We start from the raw sequence: 23,304 nt of genomic DNA, 5'->3' as shown, positions 1-23,304 counted from the left end.
ATACTTTTAAAATTTATTTTATTTAATTTTTTTAGTTCACTTTTTCATTAAGGGTGCAGTCTTTCGAGAGATGTGTCCTTTTTTCAATGGTCTGCGTTCCAACACTCTAAGAAAGACCAAAGCCTCGTCTCCTGTCCCTCATTTCTCTCGTCTCATGTACCTTCGTCCATTTGGGACTCTTCCACAGACTCTCCTTGTGAGCTTCAGTAAGTTTCTTCCCGCTCTGGGTGGGCGTTGTCCCGTCTGCAAAATGAAAGACTTGGGTGAGATGACTGCCCAGGTCCTTGGTAGAGCCAACGTTCTAAGGTTCTAGACTCCATACGACTTAGACACTATTTGCAGAAAAGAAATGTCATCGTCATATACGTCTGTGGGAAATCCATTCTCAGGCTGTCGCTTAGTGAGGCGAACCTGAAATACCCGGTCGTCTTGGGCCGTGGGCTCAGACCCACACATCAGTCAGTTCATGAGCTGCACGTCGTTTGATCCCATAGGGAGCTCAGTGTCCCTTCATCACTTCCTAATAGCTCCCTTTGGGGATTGGCAAGCTCAGCGGTTACCATATGGCGTGATTGCCAACCACGACAAAGCCTTTATTTCCAGAGTAACAAGCTCAAGGGCAACTTAACGATTACTTTGGGGTAAGAGCCTTACCTGGGTCCCTTTGCAACTCTTGATTTTTTTCAGAAGACTTGTAAGAATTTTCTTTTGGAAGTTTTAATGTCAATTTTAGGTCTTTTTCTCGGGCAGAAGTAGTATATATGTTTTCAAAAAGTTTGAAGAAGACAAAAAAAAAAATGTAGAGAAGGAAAAAAAAAAAAGCATTCATAATTTTACCATTTAAAAGCATCCAGTGTCATCATTATAGTGTGGTTCTTTGTTTCTCTCTCAATTGTCCTAATTTAAAATCATATTATTTTTAATTTTGTTATGACTACTTGTGTACTTTTTTTGGGTAAGTGCACTGCTGTCGAGGAGGGTCATCGTCATTTGAACAGTTGTAATTCCGAGTCTCTCCAGCTGGTGGGATACAATTCTGTATCGGATGGAATACAACTGTATCATCAATGTAAAGTTAACAGCCGAAATCAGGGAGGCGACCGAGTGCTTTAGTAGTGCTGAGTTCTGGCCTTTCCACATTCACCCTTTATTCTTCCTCAACAAAGCGTACCTATGGAGAGCAAGATTTCTTTTTCTTCCTCCCCCCTCACTCCTTTAATTTCTGTCCCTAGGTAATGGCAGATCAGATTGGTTGTGAAATTATCGAACATTTCTGCAGTATGCTGATGGGGCCTGGGACTGTAGGGGAGGGCGTGGTCAGCAGATTTGGGGTCTAACTGTAAAACCCTAAGCAAGCCATTTTGCCATTCTGAGACTCAGTTTCTCCATTTATAAAGTGAGAAAATTGAATGAGACCATCACTACAATCCCTGCCATCACTCTTGTTCCAAGATTTCCCCTCTCTCTTTTGATATTTTAGCATCTGAGCTCTGCCTGAAGAGCTGGAAGGAGGAAAGGAAAAGCCAGGTGCAAAGCTGTCTGGTTTTGGATCTGCAGCTGTAGCTGAGGGGCTTGGACTCTGCTCTGAGCACCTTTATGTGAGTTCTGCTCTGCTCTCTGCTAGGATGGCTGTAAGGAGCCCCTCTCCCCTGGGCACTGTATGTAGGCACACAACTGAGTTCTTTCCTCATCACCTCTCAGGATAGTAAACATGTCTCATCTTAGGCCTTGCAACAAAACAGAAGTCACAGACATGGACAGTTCTGAGTGCTTCTGCTTCTTGGGTAATGGTTCCTACATTACCAACTGTGATGAATTGTCAGGTCCAAACAAGCCTGACAACTTAAAGCTGCTTAAAGCAGACTCATTATTGTAAGAAAGTCTGTACGGGTGAGAGCAAAGCTCACAACTTTATATATGATCTGGAGTACAAACGGACTGTGGCAGGACTTCTGTAAACAGTGAATATAGCTCAGGGTGTTTAAAGTCTCAGTTTACTGAAGTCCAATGGGTATTATTTTAAGAGCACAGGTGCTGTGTACAGTAGGCACACCTGTGTGACCCTGGAAGGGTCTTGGCAACTTGCTGGCCAATGTATCCAAGACCCTCTCCATGGTTCTGATCTTATGGGGCCCCTTTGCAGCACCTGACAGTTCTGACCTTCACCTCCGCTTTAAGCTCTCTCCTCCCTGACTCCGTCACGCCATGAACCGGCTCTCTTCATTTTCTCTCACCATTTCTCCCTTTCTCCCCGACTCTTTTTCTTTATCCTGTTCTCTGGTTGGGGAGTTTTCCAGAGTGTGGTCCTCAGCCTGTCGCTCTTTGTCACTCTGCCTTGGCTCATTGCTCCAACACTCGCACCTGCACTGGGATTATACATGTCGTGGATTCTAGACAGTTCCGAGGACCTGCTGAACAGGTCCTTCAGATGCAGCTTATCAAGAATGAAACTACATCTCTCCTCTCCCTAGAACCTTCAATGGTTCCCCATTGCCTTTAAGATAAAGCCTAAACTCAAGGAGATGTACAGGGTCCTTCATGCCATCAGGGAACTTGTCTAGAGAGAGAGGTAGGCACATGAATCATGACAATGCCATGTTCAAGGTGAGATGAGAGCTTGGGGAGGAGGAAGAGAGGATCTGCCAGAAGTTAGGAAAGGAGGCAGGTCATTTATATCTACGTAGCAGGGGAGGATGCAAAGACCTGCTTCTCCTCCACCTTCGTCGGTCACTCCCTGGCTCACACTGTCCTTACTGAGCTTCTCCCGGTTCCTCTCATGCAGAACTTCCCAACTTACTGAGGTCGGAAGAAGTTAGGGAAGGAAACAGTTCACTCATTTAAGAAGCATCGTATGATGGAAAGAACAGAAATCCATGTTGGCATCCTGGCTTCACAGCATATTAACTCCTACCTTCTAAGCCTCGGTTTGCCCATCTGTAAAATGGGAATGATATTCCTTATCCTTGAAGGGTCATGGTGAGGAGTGAGTGAGATCCCGTTTCGGATCTAGCACCACCTTGGGCCTGTGTGGGTTCTCACCAAATGCCATCTCCTTCTGACCACAGCCCTGGTCTTACCCTCCATTCCTCACAGTGCCCTGGTGACTATCTGCTATCTGGGTGGTTGACATGACCACGGATATGGATGGTGCCCGCGTATCCAGAAACGGCCACTGGGAACCAGGCTGTCTGGACAGTTCCAGGGGGATCTATTCCTCTTTCTGAGAACCATGAATTTGGAATCTGGCATTTGGAAATCTGACTTAGCGAAAGGTACACCGGCAGGAGCTAAGATTTTCTCTCTTAGGGAGCAGAGCCAGAGCTTGCCGAGGAGTCAGGGCTGTGAAGCCAGGAAGCAAAGGAGCAATAGTGTCCCCGGCCCACCACACCTACTCATAAAGGCCAGGGCGTCGATGGGGCCAGCTCTTTGAAGCCACACTGTGAAGCTCCTACTTCAGACGCTCAGCATGGACGAGGAGTCCTGCATAAGAGAGAAGCCCGAGTCAAGACTTTTATGAGGTGAGGGACTCTTCTGAGGAAACATAACAAACCGAGGGGAAGGGCTTTTGACAATCACCAAATAATATGTAGGAATCAAAACGCTGCCTTCCATGTCCACACCCTCGGCGGAAGGAGTATAAATGCTCCCAGAAGTAGGGGACCCACACGCTCCTTGGAGAACTGGGACTCCGTCTTCGGCCGGCGCCTCGCTCCCTCCCGGCACCATGCCCTACAGCTGCTGCCTGCCCAACCTCAGCTGCCGCTCCGGCTGCCCGGCCCGGCCCTGCGTGGCCCCCAGCTGCCACAACATCCCCCTGCCCGGGGCCTGCAACATCCCCGCCAACGTGGGCAACTGCGGCTGGTTCTGCGAGGGCTCCTTCAATGGCAGCGAGAAGGAGACCATGCAGTTCCTGAACGACCGCCTGGCCAGCTACCTGGAGAAGGTGCGGCAGCTGGAGCGGGAGAACGCGGAGCTGGAGAGCCTCATCCAGGGCCGGTGCCAGCAGCAGGAGCCCCTGATGTGCCCCAGCTACCAGTCCTACTTCCGGACCATCGAGGAGCTGCAGCAGAAGGTGAGGGGTGGGCACCTCACTGCCTGGGCGGGAATTTGCAGGGAGGGGATTTGAGATATGATTCAGAAACAAGATGAGTTCTTAGGGTGACTGACATGCAGGGGTTCAAGCCTGGCTTTTCCATTTTGTTTCCTCGAGGCCCCTGTTCTTCTAGGCTCAGGACTGTTAGTCTGAATATTTGCATAGTGTTAGTCTCTGTGGAGGGAGCAGCACTTTGCATAAATACGCTGTAATTAAAAGCTGCCTCTGGATGCTCTGTGCATTTGCCAAGCTCCAGAATTATTACCCTGGGGTGAGAGAAAAGACTGAGTCTGAGAAGGGAGCTGAGGGAGCGGGACCTTTTGTGAAGACTGGACCATTTTCTCTCTCCCTCCCTTACCTGGACTTTTTTTTTTTTTTTATTCTCACCCGAGGACATTTTTCCATTTTTTGTACAGATAGAGTGGGAGGGAGAGAGAGGAAGAGAGAGAGAGAGAGAAACATCGATGTGAAAGGGACACATTGAGTGGCTGCCACCCGCACAACCCAACCAGGGCCGGGGACAAACTGCAACCGAGGTACATGACCTTAGCGGGAACCGAACCCGGGTCTCTCCGGACCGCAGGCTGACGCTCTAACCGCTGAGCCAAGCTGGCCAGGGCCCTCATCTGGACTTTTGACTGCTCTGACCCCCTGTGGCCGTCCTCTTGTGGGGTCTAACCTCCTGACTTCACCGTCCTGACCTGGATGCCTCTGGGCTTCTCCTGGTGTGCACCGTCCAGCAAGGGCATACTATGGTTAGCTAAAACCAGAAAGAGTGAAAACTACCTACCAGGACATAGTGCCAAGCCATCCTGGGTGGCCAGGAGGGCGTGGCTGCTTCCCTGACCCGCCCTACCCCCAAATGCTAGTTTATATATTGATCTTCACTGGATTCGAAGTTTCTTGAGAGCAGGCTCTAGTGCTTACTCAGTTTTTGTTTGTTTGTTTGTTTTAATCCTCAACCGAGGACATTTTTTCCATATTTTGTTTAGATAGAGTGGGAGGGAGAGAGAGAGAGAGAAACATCGATGTGAAAGGGACACATCAAGTGGTTGTCACCTATACGACCCAACCAGGGCCAGGGACAAACTGCAACCGCGGTACATGCCCTTAGCGGGAACCGAACCCAGGCCTCTCTGGACCGCAGGCCAATGCTCTAACCACTGAGCCAAACTGGCCAGGGCCTTACTCAGTTCTGTATCCTCAGCTCATAGAAGCATGCCAGACATATAGTAAGTTTTAAAACTTAAATGTTATTTATTATCAGTTTCTCAGTATTGCTTATTAGGAAAGAAAAAGAAAGATCATTTATCTGCTGATAGTTTTCTTGCCTATTTTGGTGTTCTTTTCAAATTTAATTTCTCAAATGTTGGTTGAGCACATGGATAGCATTTAATCACCGTGTCTAAGATCCACCATGATTTTTCTCGTTCTGCTCCTTCCAGGTACATGAATTAGGGATTGCTCCTGGCTAAAAATAACCAAGCTCACTCTAGAACCTTTTGGGTCTTCCAGATCCTGTGTAGCAAGTCTGAGAACGCCAGGCTGGTGGTGAAGATCGACAATGCCAAGCTGGCCTCAGACGACTTTAGGACCAAGTGAGTGGCAAGTGGGGTGCGACCTTCCCTCTGTTCCCCCGGCCCCTTAGCTGTCTCCACACCGACCAACATTGGCAAAGCGTTTCCCTGGATGTTTTCCCCAAGGTCTCGGGGCTCACCAGAGCTTGGGGATCTCTTCCCCAGATTCAGACTCCGATTCCTGCTTCTCTGTAGAACGATAACCCCCCAATCTAGTGCAGGAGCCGTCTCCCTAATACTCTACTACGCACAGAAGTCGGTGAGGAGAATATGGGAGGTGTGTTAATTTTGGACAGCTCACTGTTTTCATGGGCTTTTCTCCCCTTCGGTCTGCTGGCTCTTTATTTATTGAAAATAATTACTAGTGAATTTTTCTTCAGGAGCTACTGCTCAGGGTTAAAAACCTAAATGTAGTAGATGGCTGTAAAAAACACAAGCCTCAGCTCCCAGGTGTCTGACAACGAAAACCAGAGCCGAGGCCAGGCCGGTCTCCGATACTCCCGTCTGTAACGCAGGTACGAGACGGAGCTGGGCCTGCGACAGCTGGTGGAGTCGGACATCAACAGCCTGCGCAGGATCCTGGACGAGCTGACCCTGTGCAAGTCCGACCTGGAGGCCCAGGTGGAGTCCCTGAAGGAGGAGCTGCTCTGCCTCAAGCAGAACCACGAGCAGGTGAGGTTCCTAAAAGGAGCGACAGGCTCGGACCTGACGAGGCCTGTTTCCAGCCCCTCGGGGTGCAGGGGAGGCTTGGCTAGCCAGAACACGTTCTCCTAACAAAAAGGGGTTTGTCGAGAATGAATAACCTAAAATCCCTGTTAGCAGATTAGGATTTTTTTGCCAGAGGCAGGAATGACAGTGAAGGAGGTTGGCGAGCCCAGGGACCAGCAAAGTCGGCAACCAGGTGGGCTCCGCGGCTCCAGGTCGGAGCAGGTGGGTCTGCAGAGGCCTCGTATCCAAACTCCGCGCTTAGCAGCTGGAGAGGCGGGGGGAGGCCTCTCCACAGCAGAGAGGACTGCGCTGGAAACAAAACCCCTTCTCCTTGCTCACTCAGAGCTCTGTTTGCTGGTCAGAGTTGCCTGCAGGAAACTGCAGGAATGCCCACCACCGCTGCTGGGTTGCACAATAAAGACGATGAGTATTTCAGGCGAACCTCAGATTCCCGAACAATGGCAATCGATGGTTACTACTAATCGAGCACATGTTGTACTAAGTGCCTTAGCACTCCAGAGGTAGAAATCGGGGCTTTTAGAAACTTCTAGAAGCCACACAGTAAGTGGTGGAGACCCAATTCACATCAGTCCGACATCCGCCTAAGCCCAAGCACCACACAAGGTTGGCTCTGTGAGGTCAGCAGCGAAATGAGCAGACGCTTATGTCCTCCAGCAAAGTCTGCACTGGTGGAATCAACGAGGCAGCGGTCAGGGTGCTCTGAGCAGGATGGAAGATTGAAGTAGGCATTGTTGAATTCCTCTTGACCCAGACTGGATCCTTTTCATTACCCACGGTTAACAACCCAACACCAGGGGCTGTATGGTATTCCGGCAGAAACTCTGAACTTGGTGCTTGGGGCCCACAGAGCGAATCGTGGTCCACGACACCTCACCTTCTAAATGAGCAGTGGCACACTGAAGACGGGGGCGGAAAGAGGTCATGGACTTGAAAGCACCTTGTGGAGTGAAATACACAGATTAGTCATGAATAGAGAACCCAGTTAACGAGGGGATCAGAGGGAGCTGAGCTGTTGAGAGATTATGAAGGATCACAAGCTGGGTTGCATTCTTTTTTTTTTTATCCACACCCGAGGACATTTTTCCATTTTTTGTTCAGATAGAGTGGGAGGGAGAGAGAGGAAGAGAGAGAGAGAAACATTGACGTGAAAGGGACACATCGAGTGGCTGCCACCCACACGACCAACCAGGGCCGGGGACAAACTGCAACCGAGGTACATACCCTTAGCGGGAACCGAACCCGGGTCTCTCTGGACCGCAGGCTGACACTCTAACCGCTGAGCCAAACTGGCCAGGGCTGGATTGCATTCTTAAGAGAAGGTCCGAATTCCCTGATACTTTAAAAATTTAAATCTTTGAAATTTAATAAATACTGTTCAAATATTTTAAATCTACCACCAGGAAGTCAACACCCTGCGCTGCCAGATTGGAGACCGCCTCAACGTGGAGGTGGACGCTGCGCCCACCGTGGACCTGAACCGCGTGCTCAATGAGACCCGCTGTCAGTATGAGGCCCTGGTGGAGACCAACCGCAGGGACGTGGAGGAATGGTACACCAACCAGGTGGGCACCTCAGCTCGTGGCCACGCAGGACCTTGGGGCCCTTGAGGCAGGGTCTGAGCCTGTCTCTTCCCTCTGGCGTTTCAGACCCAGGAGCTGAACAAGCAGGTGGTGTCCAGCTCGGAGCAGCTGCAGACCTGCCAGGCGGAGATCATCGAGCTGAGACGCACGGTCAACGCCCTGGAGATCGAGCTGCAGGCCCAGCACAACCTGGTGGGTCTCGTTCAGACCTCCTGGTGAGAGAGTGAGGTTGGGGAGTGAGTCCCTGAGCTGCCCCGTGGGTCCCAGTCTCCCTATTCTTGAAGCTCGTGACTTCCGTGGAACCCTACGGAGGGACGTGTTGAAGGAGCAGCTCTGTGACCTTGTTCATCCTCCCCACGCAGAGAGACTCGCTGGAGAACACGCTGACGGAGACGGAGGCGCGCTACAGCTCCCAGCTGGCCCAGGTGCAGTGCATGGTCACCAACGTGGAGTCCCAGCTGGCGGAGATCCGGGCCGACCTGGAGCGGCAGAACCAGGAGTACCAGGTGCTGCTGGACGTGCGGGCCCGGCTGGAGTGTGAGATCAACACGTACCGGGGCCTGCTGGACAGCGAGGACTGCAAGTGAGTATGAAGCTAGTTGGTCTTTCCTTGAGGGCACATTTGCTCTGGGGAGGACAAGTCTTCTCGATGGAAATGAATTTATAACTCTGAGCTTTTGGTTGGCAGCAAAGGAAGGAAGATAAAGTGTATTTAGTATCTTCCCGTTTCTTAAGCTCATTCCGACCTAACTTGCGGTTTTGTCTGCAGTCTCCCCTGCAACCCGTGTGCTACAACCAATGCATGTGACAAGCCCATCGGACCCTGTGTCTCCAATCCTTGTGCCCAGCGTGTCCGGTGTGGGCCTTGCAGTACCTTTGTGTGCTAGGGCCTCGGTGCCGGGAGGAGGGGAAGGGCTCCGAAGTCACACGTCAACGCTACTTCATCCAAACATCTCCAACAGTGACCACTTGGGATAACGGAAGAAACTTCTATCAGCGCCAGCTTCCAGGGTCCGCTTCTAGGCTTCTGCTGAATGTCCTGGCTTGATTCTTCACTATAAGAGACAGCAGAGCCTACCTACTATCTCTGTCTTCTGAGACACAGAGACATCTATCACAGGATCAGATAATATTTATTACCACAGTGACACATTTGCATAATGTGTTATGCTTTATTTAACAGGTTCTTTAGATGTTATTTGAAAATGATTACATTATATGTGATACTGCTGATGGGCACACTATGAAACTGAACATAACTGGAAGAAACCTTCCCTGTCACTCTTTGGTCTTTGGAGATGCAATAAAAGATCCCTCCTAATAAACTCTTAATCTGGCACACAATTGATCGTTGTCCTTTTTGTTCATCAATTCCATAATTGGGTGTCCTGTAAAAATAATGAGTAGCCAGTGCTTCTCCATCAGAGGAAGGGGTCATTCACCCCAATATACGGTCTGTGACTTCTCTGAAAGGCCAAGTTCCCACCTGATACCACCCACCCACTGATGTGGATTTCCTGTCTGGGAAGAGGGTCGTGGGACCGGAATGGTGGGCCCAGGAGAGCATCCGCAAACATTCTCTGCCAGGCTCTTCGGGGGAATGTGTGAGAGAATCACAGAAACAGGTCAACACAGGAGGAAGTGCATCCTGAGAGGAAGGCAACGTGAAACACGGTAACCCAGAGAGAACCGGGGCAAATACACTCAGCAAGCCTGTCTTCTCCAACTCACTCCCCACAGATTGGAGAGTTTTGAGATTTGTTTCCCCACAGCCATCAGAATCAAGCAGTGAAAATTAAAAAAAAATTTTTTAATTTTTATTTTTTATCTATTGATTTTAGAGAGAGAGGAAGTGAGAAGGAGTGAGAGCTAGAAACATTGATGAGAGAGAACATCAGCTGGTGGCCTCCTGCACGCCCCTCACTGGGAATCGAACCAGCAGCCTCTTGGTGCATGGGTTGATGCTCCACCGCTGAGCCACACCGGCTGGATTAAACATTTTATAATTATTAACATAAGCAGAAATATATTGGACACAGATCTAGATCTTCAAGTCAATGTGTTACAAGTCCTTAAACCTAAATGTTAAAAAAGACTCCTTTTCCATCACCATCTCTCACCAAAATGTTGTTAATATGCTATCATCTTTCATATCACTGAATTATGGTATATTTTGTGAGTGCCAATGTTTACATCTACTTCATAATAAAAACTAATATAATATTTAGTTTTATCACAGATTACTTATTCCTTTACATTTTCATTAGTCATGTATAGTGTATATTTTATAATATGCATAATGTTTTATAGATGTAGTACATATACATATTATAAAATACATAAAAACAAGTAAACATATTATAAGTGTGCATTCACATTTTTCTGAGGGGTATAAAAAGAAATATTGTGAAACCCAGGGGACTGGTGAGCCCTGTCCCCCACTAACCCCTTGCTCTCTGGATGAAGTGGGATATGTCATTTCAACCTGAACTAGGTGTGGGGGAACTCTCTGGAACACCCCACATGTGATTACAGAACTAGAAGAAAGGCAGTTCTGTCTTGGTCACAAGGATCCTTTCACAATGAGGGAACAGCATGAGATTGCACAGGTACTTTTTGGGGGATATTTTATTCACTGCTCCCCTAATCCTCTCATCTCCTTACAGTGTCTGCCCGAGTCACGGGCACATGTCTTGTCCCCAGTATGAGTGCCACTGGTGAGTTAGAGAAGGCTCCCTTTCCGGGTGGACACACCCACAGGTGCCTGGTCTGGTGGGCAGCGCTGGTCTCCAGCTCCACACAGCTCCCCAGCTGGGCACTCTGGCCCTGGCACAACTGTTACGATGGCAGCGGCCGCCTTGAGACAGCGTGCAGCCCGCTCAGAGCCCGGGCCGGGGCTCCATCCAGCCATTGTCCTGCTAGAGTCACCCTCCACAAATAATTCATCATCTGCCTGCCTGAAATGAATAACCCATTTAAAGCAGATGAAGCACAGAGAGGTGGCTGGAATAATGAGACACAGCAAAACACGCATTTGCTTATTAGGAGGAGATGGATGGAGTGACCATGAGAACAGGAAACACGCAGAAGCACGCTTGTCTTTTTCCTCATGATAAGGGAGCGATTCCCCCTCTCTCGGCCTTGACAGTGTGTTCTTCGAGGGCGGTATGGCCTTCCTGCAGTAGCAACCTGACACTCACAGTATCAGACACTAGACTTCACCGCTGAAGGCCATGACTGGACGCTCCGGCTTCATCCTGCTGGTGCTCTCGCCCTGCAGAGGGCCGGGCACCTCCTGCTGGATGTAGAGCTGACCCAAGGCGACAAAATAAGGTCTCCATTCTGGCAAGTTTGGGGTTTTGACTGAGAGAGTCACATGTGTCTGAAACGTTTTTTCCTCCCTCCCTAGTTAGGTTGGGGCCAACAGCAGATGTAGACCTGGTGAAGAGTGAGACTCTTGGTTGAGCCAAGCAGTTCCTTCAAACTCACACACATTGCACATCCAATGAAAGACGTTGATTGGAAAGTACTAGTTCATGTTTATGCCTATGTTTAAAAAAATCTCGGACTTGTACATACATTTATAAAAGCATAAATCACTAGAAGGATAAACATATTAACTTCATGACTGTGTTGGGCTCTGGGAAGAAGAGACTGGAATGTAAATGGGTCTGAAGTTCTCAGTCTTATCTTTAACGCCTCTTTTTAAACATTTCCTTGAGCCTGGCCGGTGTGGCTCAGTGGCTGAGCATCGACCCATGCACCAAGAGGTCGCTGATTCGATTCCCAGACAGGGCACATGCCCCCAGGTTGTGGGCCCGATCCCCAGTGGGGGGCGTGCAGGAGGCGGCCAATCCACGTTCTCTCTCATCAATGTTTCTATCTCTCTCTCCCTCTCTCTCTAAAATCAATAAAGAAAAAAACATTTATTTGATTTTTTAACACAGGTAGAGCAAATGTGGAAAAATATAAATAGCCACGTATCCTGAGTATGGTAGCATAGATCTTTAAAATATACTTTCTCTGTTCTTTGGTTTGCTTTAATGCGCAGCTGTTTTTTGAAAAAGTATTTTATTGCTATAAAAACAAAACAAAATGCAAAAGAATCGGGTGGAAAAACAAGCTACTCTCTTTACTTCGGCCACGGCGGCTGTGGGACCCCGGGTGCCTCTGGCGGAGCCGTTTACCTGATGGAAACTATGGTGCTTAGAACAGGCTGAGTGACCAGAAGACTATACATTCTTGTGTTTGGTCCTGGACACCCAGAGCCACAGCCACAAAGTGGTGGCAAATGACATCTGTCCAGGTCCTTGCAATAAGGCACTCACATAAAGAGGTGTGTGATTTTCACACTTCTTCTGATAAAGAGGACAAGTGAGTCAAAGGTCACTTTATAAAACATCTAACTGCTTTATTACAAGAAGTCTGCGGTTCTCCTGCACAAGATCTCTGCAGGATGAGCACTCCGCTCTCCAGGATGGGCTGGGAAGCACCGTGTCCAAAACAGGAACATCTCTCCACCCGAGAAGCACCAGAGAAGCAGGTGTACGGGTACCAGGGGTGACGACATGTGGCTGGACGAGCCCCTCTAAGATACCCGTCCAGGGGAGTCACTGACTCAGGACACTTTCCTGCCCAGAACTGCTTCCAGATTGTTATGAACAACATCTTCCCGTGTGTTCTTCTCGGTCAGAACTTTTACAATAGAAGTAGACAGAACAATGGAGGCGACTGGTTTTCCGTGCTGCCGGGGCTGAGGGAGGCCCAGAGAGCTGGTAAAGGTGATGTCTGGGCGTGTCTGTGCGCGTTCCTGGAGGAGAGACCAGCGCCCTCCGTGGCGGGGCAGGGGCACTGGGTCGCGGATGGCCCTGCTAGAACCGAACGCAGCGGGTGTGCCGCCTTCATTCCCTTCTGCCGCGGACGTCGGGCTCTGCGCCTCCGGTTTTCAACTCAGACGGAATCGCACCACCGGCTCTCCTGGTTCTCCGGCTTGCAGATGACAGAACGTGGGACTTCTTAGCCTCCCTGGTTACATGGGCCAGTTTCCATGGTAAATCTTGTCACATATGTATGATGGCAGGTCATGGAGTGGTGGTGGCATGTACACCCCAAACATACGCTACGGGCCCGGGAAGCTTCTCCTGGGACTAGGAGACAGGCACGGAGGTGAGCGTGCATTCAACATGGACCATCTTTTCTCACTCTCCCCAGGCTTCAGTGAACCTGGAGGTTGTGAATTAAATTTGTTTTCACTGTCAGTTCAGAAGGCTTCTCTCCTCCTTCCTTCAACTTCCTTCGAATAATCCCTCTAGTTTCTTGTTTATGGGAGGGAGTGAGGGAGGGACAGAGAGACAGAGAAACAAAACAGAGAGTGAGAATGTAACGTGTGGTTCAGTCAAAGGGTTATTGGTGAAACTCAGGAAATGGCTGACACCAGATACGTCTTGGTTTTGTTGTTGGGGAGAAAGGAGAGGAAAGAGGCAGAGGACGTCGACTGTAGGCCCTTAGCATCCCACAGACAAGGGAAGAGATCACCTGGGAAGGGGGAGAGATTGGGCAACGTGATCTCTCTGTTTTTTAAAAAAGTCCTCATCCGGCCCTGGCCAGTTTGGCTCAGCGGTTAGAGCGTCGGCCTGCGGACCAGAAAGTCCCGGGTTCGGTTCCCACTAAGGGCATGTACCTCGGTTGCAGTTTGTCCCTGGCCCCATTGGGGTCGTGTGGGTGGCAGCCACTTGATGGGTCTCTCTCACATCGATGGTTCTCTCTCTCTCCCTTCCTCTCTCCTTCCTGCTCTGTCTGAAGATAAATGCAAAAAAAAAAAATGTCCTCGAGTGAGGATTAAAAAAAAATAAAAAAGTCCTCATCTGAGTATATGTTTTTATTGATTTTAGAGAGAGAGAAGGGGGGAAGGAGAGAGAGAGAGAGAGAAACATCAATGTGAGAGAGAAACATGAGATCAGTCGTCTCCTGTACACGCCCCGACTAGGGATCCAACCCGCAACCTAGGCATGTTCTCTGACCGGGAATCAAACCCCTTTTTGATGTACAGGATGATGCTCCAACCAACCGAGCCATCTGGCCAGGGCCAACATTATCTCATCTCCATGCTCTTCTTACAAGAGCTAGTCTTCCTGTTTTCATAGACCCTCCCCTGAAACCTGGGTCAGTTTGTGACTGCAGAGGTAGTGACACTCTGTGGCTTCTGAGCATCGTTCATGAAGGAGCAGAAGCTTCCGTCTGGTTCTCCTGGGCTGCTTGAGACCCAGACAGCCCTGGGGAAGCCCAAGCATCCTTCACCCTTTCCAGATGATGCACCTGACATCACAGAGCAGAGACGGGCTTCTGCTGTGCCTTCCAGGAATCCCTGACCCCCAGCCTCCGTGAGCAGAGTAACATGCTTGTTGATTTGCAGCACTATATTTGGAGCATTTGCTATGCAGCAGTAGAGACCAGAACAAGGACTCGCTCTGGGGCCTCTGGTTTGTCTTCACCTTGGGTAGCAACCAAATGAAGGCTTCAGACAATTACATCTCTATTTCGCAGCATCCATGAAATTCTCTGGGTGTCTAAACAGGGCTAACTTTCTTTGTCAGCTGTTATTTCTAAAGACCAGCCCTGCAGATATGCTCCAGCTTATCTTTTGTGTCTTGAAAGACAGTGACATACTGTATTATAATTTGTATTTGACAATTCCAGTATCTGAAGTCTTTGTGGCCTGTTTACGCTCTGTTGTTTCTGCTGGTTCTCACTCATGGTACCTTGTTTCCTTGTGTGCTTAGTCATGAGTGACTGCGAGTTGTTCATTGCATCAGGCAGGACAGGCTAAGTTACAGTTACCACAGTAACAATCCACTCTCAAATTTCCCAGATCTTATCACAACAAGAGTTTATTTTTTGCTGATGCTCTAAGTCCAACCTAGGCCATTAGGAGGCTCCAGCCATCATACTTACCTCCAGTTCTAGCTGGACTTCCACAGATCTGCTTGGGAGGCTGGCAAACGCTGCAGGGACTCATGCAGCTTTGGTCTTTGGTTAATTACATGTTATTAGGCAAGTCGCTTAGTCATGCCCAACTTCAAGGGGAGTGGAGAAGAGCGTTCCTGCCACATTTCTGAAAGGCAGAGAGGTAGAAACAGTCGGTGAACACCACTAATGATTGCCACCTTCATTGTCTCTGGAATATTATGTGTGGGACCTCACTGAGGTAGGATGATGGCGTGCTCCTCCAGAAAGCAGTGCAGTCCCCCTGCCGGTGCACTCAGGCACTACTGGTCAGAGGTCTCTTTAAATTCATGGCCAGGGGTTTTGGAATTAGGCAGGTAATGTGCAAGACCAGTGCCCTGCAGTAGGAGAGGCTGGGCTGAGATTATCTATGGCTCACCAGTACACCCTTGGGGGTCCCAGCTTTATGGAAGGGAGTCTCTACCATGGGCGGGACCTGGATTTATTTTCTGTTCCCTGAGAGGTCATGAAAACCGTAATTCAAGTTTGTCTAATTCAGCAGACACCCTTGAGGGAGAAGCAGTTTTGGTACTCACTTCATCTCTCTGAGTATCTATCAATGACTTAGGTTTTTGATAATTTCTTGACAATTTGTACTATCTTCTCAGTTCTTTGATGCCTTAAGAAGATTCAAATTTTTAAAAATGGAAAAACAGCATACTTAGTTGTTTTCATGGTACAGGGCCATCCAGTCACCCTAGCTTGGCGCATGATCGGAAACAGAACCCCGGAGCTCTACTGTCCAATTCAGCAGCCACTGGCCACGTGTGGCCGTGTCAACATGAACGTATGAACATGAACTACAGTTAAAAACTCCGCTTCTCCATCACATTAGCTACGTTTCAAGTGCTCAGTGGTCATGGGTGTCCAGCGGTCACGTGGACTCCATGCGGTGGAGCAGACGCAGGACATGCAGCGGGTCCCGCAGGATGGCGCTCTTCCCAGACCCCACTGAGCAGAGCAGTGACAGGTGAGTGAGGAACGGCGGATGCCACTCTCTTCCAGTTGACATTTTGACTGTAGTGCATGACAGCGGGTCAGCTCACATTCGGTTATGATTTTATGTGTTCATTCACTTTGTAACTATTTATGAGTGCCTGCCGTACAGTAACCACGAATGTCAACTGGTGACTAAAATAGCTGTGGTCTCTGTGGTTGTGAAGCTGACAATCTCTTGAACGTACTCTTACTCTCAGACTTACCTGAAGACAAAGAGGCAGTTTTCTCTGGTTTCCTCAGGAAAGGTTGACATAGAGGGAGGAGTATGGGCTTCAGATGCAGACAGATCTGGTTTCAAGTCCAAGCCCTGCATCTTCTAGTTAAAGGAGCTGACTGCCATGAGCCTCGGCTTCCTTGTGTACAAGATAAGGATAACAGTACTTACCGCATAGAGTTATCTTGGGTATTAACCAAGAAAACACATAAAGTGCTGAGGGCAGTACCTGGTATAATTGGAGGGGCTGATAATGCCCCTTTGCTTTTGCCAAGAGATGGTTGACTGAACACATGATTTAAATCAGTGCCATGTAATAGAATAAGCTTCTCACATCAAACCAAGTTTTTGTTGAGTTGCTTCTGGTGAAGCCGGAATCCTGACTTAATTTTCTGATGGCCTCAAAAAGAAGCACCAGAAGCTGCATGTGTAATGTCACCTGATGAACACTAGAGGCCGCCAGAACAGATGCCATGCCCAGGGTTTTAAGTGCTCCACTGTACCCCCCCGCCTTGTTCTTTATTGTACACTAAGCATCCATTTACTATGCACCGAGTCCCCCAATTAGGAACACCAGGACATTTTTTTTTAAAGCAGCATCTGCCACACCTCAAAATAAATTCCTAATGGATAACAGCATTAAGTGTTAAAAAAAAAAATGCAACTATAAAAACTAAACTAAAATAAAGTTAATAGCTATCTCATTTTGGGGATGATGAAGAAGTTTCAAAACATAAAAGCAGCAGAAAGAAAAATATAAGTAGATTTTCCTATATAAAAAGAAAATTATATGTATAAAAATATCGTAGACACAATGAAAAAGAAATGATACCCTGGGACAAATTTTGCAACGTGTGTGAGTGACAGAAAGGGAAGTTAATATATGTAGCGTAAAATAAGCTATTATAAATAAATGAGAAAAAAATAGCTTAACAGAAAAATTGGCATGTGCAGATAATTCCTCCCAAAAAATATATAAGTGGTCTACGAAATAAATGCACTAATAGTGAAATAAGTACAAACAACTACTACAATGAGATTTCATGATTGGACTATGAATCATGGCAAATCTCTTGACAAAGAGATAAGTCAGACAGGAAAAGTCAAGAACCATATGATTTCACTCATATGAAGGATATAAAACTAAAAGCAACAAATGAACAAACAAGAAAAACAAAAGCTCATAGACACAGACAACAGTTTGATGGTGACCAGAGGGGAGGAGGATGGGGGGGTAGCAAAGGGTAAAGGGGGACAAATATATGGGGACAAAAGGATATTTGACTTTGAGTGGTGAGCACACTATACAATATACAGATCCTGTACCATAGAAATGTACACTTGAAGCCTATGTAATCTTATTAACCAATGTCACCCCAGTAAATTTAATTAAAAAGAAAGAACTGGTATTGGTGAAGGCTTTGTGCAAATGGGGACACTTTTTCTGGAGGATGATTTTAAAATATTCATTCATACCTTAAAATTATTAGCATGCTGCAGATTCAGTGATCACATTTCTAGGAATTTATTTTCAGGAGATGAGAAAGATGCATAAAGGTTCACATTTAAGGACATTCATTTCAGTGTGTTGCTTTTAATATTGGCAACCCGGAAACAACTTAGATGTCTAACAGTAGGGAAGATTTAAATCCACGTGAAAATACAAATGCTCAAATGTTAATACTATTTAATAGTCAACACATTTATGAGCATGTCCTTAGGTTAAGTACAATATTCAGTGCATAAATCAATTTACATAGTATGATTCTGATTTTGTAAAACTATGTGTCAGGATGAAACCTTAAAATAGTCACTGGTCTCAACTCTCTTCTGTAGTTTCTGTCACTTCTGCTCTTTCCTCACGACTCGGGTGTCAGCGGGGTTTTTGTAATGTTCACTGTCTCAGGGTAGGGCTGTTACTGTAGAAATGCAGAGAGAATGACTCACGTCAATGCTTAGCTTATGCAATTCAAAACAGACTTTCGTGGTGGAGGAAAGTGACAGAGAAGATGTTAGGTCTCCTGGGTGGGGCGACGGAAGGATGCAGAATTTGTGGAGAGCAGGGAGAACTCAGATAGGCCAGCTCGTGCCGTCAGAGGGAGGACGGTGGCCGGGGATAGGAGAGGATCATGTACATTTCAGTGGATGTCCACCATGAACCAGTGGCCATGGTCTTTTGTGCTATGATACTATCTAAGCCCCCCCAACCCGGATAGGATCTCCAGAAAAAGGATGGGAGGGAGAAACCCTGAATGATTTCTGACCTTATTCAGAACCGACTTTCTTTTCCCATAAGCTGGAATGAAGGTTTGAAATGGTTTAAGCAGACTTAGAGAAAAATAGTTATACATTTTTAACATACCTTGAAACATGGATTTAGAAATTTGTACCTGATGTATATGGACTTATATGTATATAATCTGTAGGTATACACATTTATATTCATATCAGTATTTATATGCAAATGTTCAGAAAAAAACATTAAAAGGGTAATAAGAATTTTAGGAGTAAATATCATGGTTGTGGTGTTACAGATGATTTTTATTTTCTTGTCTTTATTTTAGACTTTTCAGAAATTCTACAATAAGCAGGTATGAAATTTATAATGTAAACATTATTATTATTATTGCTGTTGTTATTATTTAAATACAGTGTTAAAGAATAATGACAACCTGGGAAAAATATTTTTAACTCATAATACAGACAAAACTTTTATTTTCTATTTCACAAAAGAGTCCTATTAATCAAAGAAAAAGACCAACAATCCAATAGAGAAATGGACAATGGAAGAGATGATTCACAGAAAAAGGAACATAAATAGCATTTAAACATATGAAATAGTGCTTAATTTTATTTGTAATAATAGAAATGCAAATTAAAACTATTTCAAGATCATATCCTTTTCCTATCAGACTGCCAAGGTCCAAATTTGATAACACATTGTGTTGGCAAAGCGTGAAGAGACAGGTACTCTTGCACATGGCCAATGGGAGTGTACACTGGTACAACCTTTATGAAGGGTAACCTGGTAATATCCATCAAAATTACAGATACACTGATGAATCTCAGAGGGAAGGGGGGAGGGGGTGGGAAGAGATGAACCAAAGAACTTATATGCATATATGCATAACCAATGGACACAGACAATAGTACGGTGAAGGCTTGGGGAGGGAGCTGGACTGGGGTGGAGGGGGTCAGTGGGGGGCAAAAAGGGGGACAATTGTCATACTTTCAACAATAAAAATAAATTAAAAAAATTACAAATACAATAATTCATTGACTCAGAAATTTCTCTTCCAAGAATTTATGGGATATATAAAGATACGCAAAATTGTATAATAGCAAATATTAAAAAAGATAAATTTTATAATAGCAAAATATTAGAAATTAGAAGCAAATGTCTTTCAAGAGAGAATTGGTTAAATAAGTGACAAAAGAATACTATAAAGAACTTTATGCACTGATACGGAATGAGTTCTAAGCCATCTTTTTAAGAAGAAAAAGAGTTAAGAACATATTTTATGTTAAGAGCATATATATTATGCTACCATTTGTGTAATGAACTAGATATATAAATATATCATATATATATCTAACTGTATGTATATAAATAATAGCTAATGTGTATCAAACGATATGTGGCCACTCGCTGCTCTAACTGCTTGCATTTGCAGTACACTAGCTCATCTAACCTTCAGAGCAGCCCTATGACATTGGTGCTACTATTATCATAGTTTCCATGTCATAGAGGAGGAAGTTCAGGCACAAGGGGTTAACTAATGCCGGGGACAGAGGGAGGGTGAGTGAGAGGCAGGCCTGGCAGGACACAGGAAGAGAAGGGAGACTGTTCACTGCATCCTTTTGCCTCTTGACCACATGAAGGCATCACCTGTTATTTTAAAAAAAATGAAAAGAATGCGTGTGCGGTGAACATCGCTGTATTATACTTACCCAGAGGTGTCCATCTGTGGATGCGGAGTGCTGGGAGGAACACTGGACCAGGAAACAGGGCATTCGTGGGCAAGTCTATCATGAACGTGTCCTGTCTGGGCCCTGCTATCATCTCTTGTATAAAAAAGTGCTTGCAGGTGATGGTCATGGCGGCATTAAATTATATCAGCGTTTCCTAACCTACTTGATAATCTGAGTCATCTGGGAAACTTTCAAACGTATAGCTTCTCAAGCTCTCAAGAGCACATCTTCTGAGGTAACAGAACTGGGTGCACGTTGAAATCTGTATTTTTCAAAAGTCCCCTCGGCAATTCTGATTGTAAAATCTGGTTTAGAAACCCTGGGCCACATCATCTTTCGGGGTTCCTCCCAGTTCTAAAATTCCACATCCTGTGCAGCACTGAGGATCCGAGCAGATCCAAGTAACCTGTCCTTTCTCCCTGTCTCCGTTCCCCTCATCTCCTGGTGTTCAGTACTTCTAGCCCTTTCTAGAAGCTGCCTTACCTCCAGGCTCATCTAAAGAGAGGACACTGAATAGGAAGGACTGTGTCCCTTGATCCAGATCTCCAAGCCCACCGCCACTCTCCACCCGCCTCCCACCCTGGTGCTGCCTTCCTGAGGACCAAGTCTATGGGCTCCAGGGTTGTGATTATCATTCCAAGAAGGTGACAAGGTACCAAAGCCCACGTGGAGACAGGAAATTGGATCCATTCAGAATTTACACATGAATCTGAATTCTCTGTGGATTCTAGTCTTCCAATGGCATTTCATTCACCGGATGATACTCTGGGTATTGTGTACTCTCTCATTCTGCCAGATGGTCTTAAGAAAAGTGCACGACATTCCCATTTTAATGCAGCGTTTGGATGCTCAATGATCTCCTTTCTTCCCTTCTTTCTTTCTCTCCCTCTTCCTTCCTTTCTCTCTCCCTCCATTCCTTCCTTCTTTCTCCTCCATCTCCTTCTCCTCCTCCACCTCTCCCTCCCTCTCCTCCACCTCTTCCCCCCTCCTCCACCTCTCCCTCCCCCTCCTCCATCTCCTCCTCCTCTTCCTCCTCCATCTCCTCCTGCTCTTCCTCCATCTCCTCCTACTCGTCCTCCTCCATCTCCTCCTACTCTTCCTCCTCCTCCTCCTCCTCCTCTTCCATCTCCTCCTACTCTTCCTCCTCCTTCTCCTCCTCCATCTCCTCCTCCCCTTCCTCCTCCTCCTCCTCCTCCTCCTCCATCTCCTCCTGCTCTTCCTACCAAGGAGAGGGCTGGGGCTGGGGTGTTGCAGGTTCTGACCACCGTCTCCCAGCCCACTTAGAGAGGAGGGTGAGTGTTCAGTTCCTCGCACAGCCCAGAGAATGTGGTTCCCCTGCCTCTGGCAGTTTTATGGTGAGTCTCTCTCCATTTCACAGAGCAGTTATTACTCGTGATTGATGGTCACTGACCAAGCCCAAACAAACGTGCGGCACACTCCACATACCACACACACAAATATTTGCCTTGCTCACATGGGCCGGGGAAGGTGCCACTTCCAGCGGGGAGGGGCCCGGTGACCAGACCTCCCGGGCAGCCTCTTCTGTGGCAGAAGGCGCAGGCCATCCAGCTCTCCCCCTTTTCTCCCCCCGGGACAGCACCCATGACACAAAGGGCCAGCAGCCCACCTGCGCCAGGAAAGCTGTGAAGGGGAGCCCGTGCGCCGGAGCCTGCGCCTGCCGGGCTCCTCGCTCCAGCATGGCTAATGATGGCTGGCCCATGTGTGACCGTGATGACAGGTCTTTGGGAAGATGTATTTTTACCCTCTGGACAAATAGCACTGGGAGGAGTGGGGCCTTTTTATGAGTTGAGGTACTCAGGGCTGGAAAATAAACAGGCAGCTAATGAGACGTTCTATGGAAGCTGGCATAAATAACAACAAAGCCAATATCCGTCCCTTGCGCCAACACCCTTGCGGAGGGGATATAAAAGCTGCTGTCCAGCCGGTGCCGGCCAGACCTGGGGAACCACGGCCGCGCTGCTGCTGTGCGCCCTGACCCGCCGGGATCATGGGGTGCTGCCCAGGGGACTGCTTCGCCTGCTGCACCCAGGAGCAAGACTGCTGTGAGATGTGCTGCTGCCAGCCCAGCTGCTGCGGCTCCTGCTGCGGCTGCTGCGGCTCCTGCTGCGGCTGCGGAGGCTCCGGCTGCGGAGGCTCCGGCTGCGGAGGCGGAGGCAGCTGCTGCGGGTCTTCCTGCTGCGGGTCTTCCTGCTGCGGATCTGGCTGCGGGGACGGCGGCTGCGGGGACGGCGGCTGCGGGGGCGGTGGCTGCGGAGGTGGCGGCTGCGGGGGCGGCGGCGGCTGCTGCGGCTCCGGCTGCTGCGGCTCCGGCTGCTGCAGCTCCGCTGGCTGCTGCGGCCCGGTGTGCTGCCAGCCCACGCCTGTCTGCGACACGAAGTGAAGACCGCCCTTGTCCCGTCCGCCGAGGCCGTCCCAGGGAAAGCCTCCATCGGCTCCAGGGGAGACCCCTGGCTCCAGGACCTTCCGAGACAGTGGCCTGCCTCGTGTTATTTGTAGAGGAGGCTTGTTCTTCAGCGCCCGCCATGGTGTTTCAAGGCCTTGAGAACGAGAGCCATGTGCTGGTGAGGAATTAAAACGGGGCGCCATCCAGAGGGATCCCCGAAACTGAAAGGGTGACCCCACATGGCTTGATTTTCATGAAGTTCAATGTCCTGTCACCATAAGGCATCCTCTCCTTCACGGCGTCGGGGGGACTGACCTCTTCAGCTTTCTGCTGCTTTTGAGGTGCAAAAATCATTCCTCTTTGTTAACTTTTTAATAAATTTGAGCATGCCGGCACCAACTTAGTTCTGCTGCCTCTTTCTTGGCCCGCTCTTGGGCGCTGGGCCAGAAAAAATGTACTGTGGTGTCCACGATAGGGCTTTGAGACGCAGTTGGTGGATCACCTGCATCAGAACCACCCGGGTGGTTACAGTGGAGACAGGCAGAGTCAGCACCCACAGGCCGGCGGCCTGGAAATCTTTTTCGAACAAGAGCCCCAGATGTTTTTATGCACTGAAGTCCGAGAACCATACATGTAGACTGAAGCGACCATGTGCTACACGAGATTCACTTGGGGAGGCTTTTAAAAGTACAGATCCTTAGGAGGGGAAAAGGAGAAACATCTGTAACAAAAAT

At 47.9% G+C, this 23,304-nt stretch overlaps 2 protein-coding genes across 2 annotated transcripts; both read left to right on the top strand.

The window, feature by feature from the left end:
- Positions 1 to 3,672: 3,672 nt before the first annotated feature.
- On the top strand, positions 3,673 to 8,891 carry LOC118634046 (keratin, type I cuticular Ha3-I). The gene is made up of 7 exons (XM_036268361.1): positions 3,673 to 4,072; positions 5,609 to 5,691; positions 6,186 to 6,342; positions 7,800 to 7,961; positions 8,046 to 8,171; positions 8,342 to 8,562; positions 8,749 to 8,891. Exons 1-7 carry the CDS (start codon positions 3,725 to 3,727, stop codon positions 8,864 to 8,866), a joined length of 1,215 nt encoding a protein of 404 aa, XP_036124254.1. The 5' UTR covers positions 3,673 to 3,724; the 3' UTR covers positions 8,867 to 8,891.
- A 13,283-nt stretch (positions 8,892 to 22,174) lies between these two features.
- Positions 22,175 to 22,567, top strand: LOC118633772 (keratin-associated protein 17-1). Its single transcript, XM_036267740.1, has 2 exons — positions 22,175 to 22,406; positions 22,443 to 22,567. Exons 1-2 carry the CDS (start codon positions 22,175 to 22,177, stop codon positions 22,565 to 22,567), a joined length of 357 nt encoding a protein of 118 aa, XP_036123633.1.
- The last annotated feature ends 737 nt before the right edge of the window (positions 22,568 to 23,304 follow it).

This window comes from Molossus molossus, unplaced genomic scaffold (assembly GCF_014108415.1).
Source record: "Molossus molossus isolate mMolMol1 unplaced genomic scaffold, mMolMol1.p scaffold_m16_p_19, whole genome shotgun sequence".
Taxonomy (NCBI): Eukaryota; Metazoa; Chordata; class Mammalia; order Chiroptera; family Molossidae; genus Molossus; species Molossus molossus.
The sequence above is the reverse complement of the archived record's forward strand: the minus strand, read 5'-3'. Positions and strand labels throughout refer to the sequence as shown.

Excerpts from the sequence above, each read along its gene's own strand:
- LOC118634046 (XM_036268361.1), top strand. The coding sequence starts at position 3,725 with ATGCCCTACAGCTGCTGCCTGCCCAACCTCAGCTGCCGCTCCGGCTGC. Across the intron at positions 7,962-8,045 it reads AGGAATGGTACACCAACCAG|ACCCAGGAGCTGAACAAGCA; the intron begins GTGGGCACCTCA and ends CTGGCGTTTCAG. Across the intron at positions 8,563-8,748 it reads CTGGACAGCGAGGACTGCAA|TCTCCCCTGCAACCCGTGTG; the intron begins GTGAGTATGAAG and ends TTTTGTCTGCAG.
- LOC118633772 (XM_036267740.1), top strand. The coding sequence starts at position 22,175 with ATGGGGTGCTGCCCAGGGGACTGCTTCGCCTGCTGCACCCAGGAGCAA. Across the intron at positions 22,407-22,442 it reads TGGCTGCGGGGACGGCGGCT|GTGGCGGCTGCGGGGGCGGC; the intron begins GCGGGGACGGCG and ends GTGGCTGCGGAG.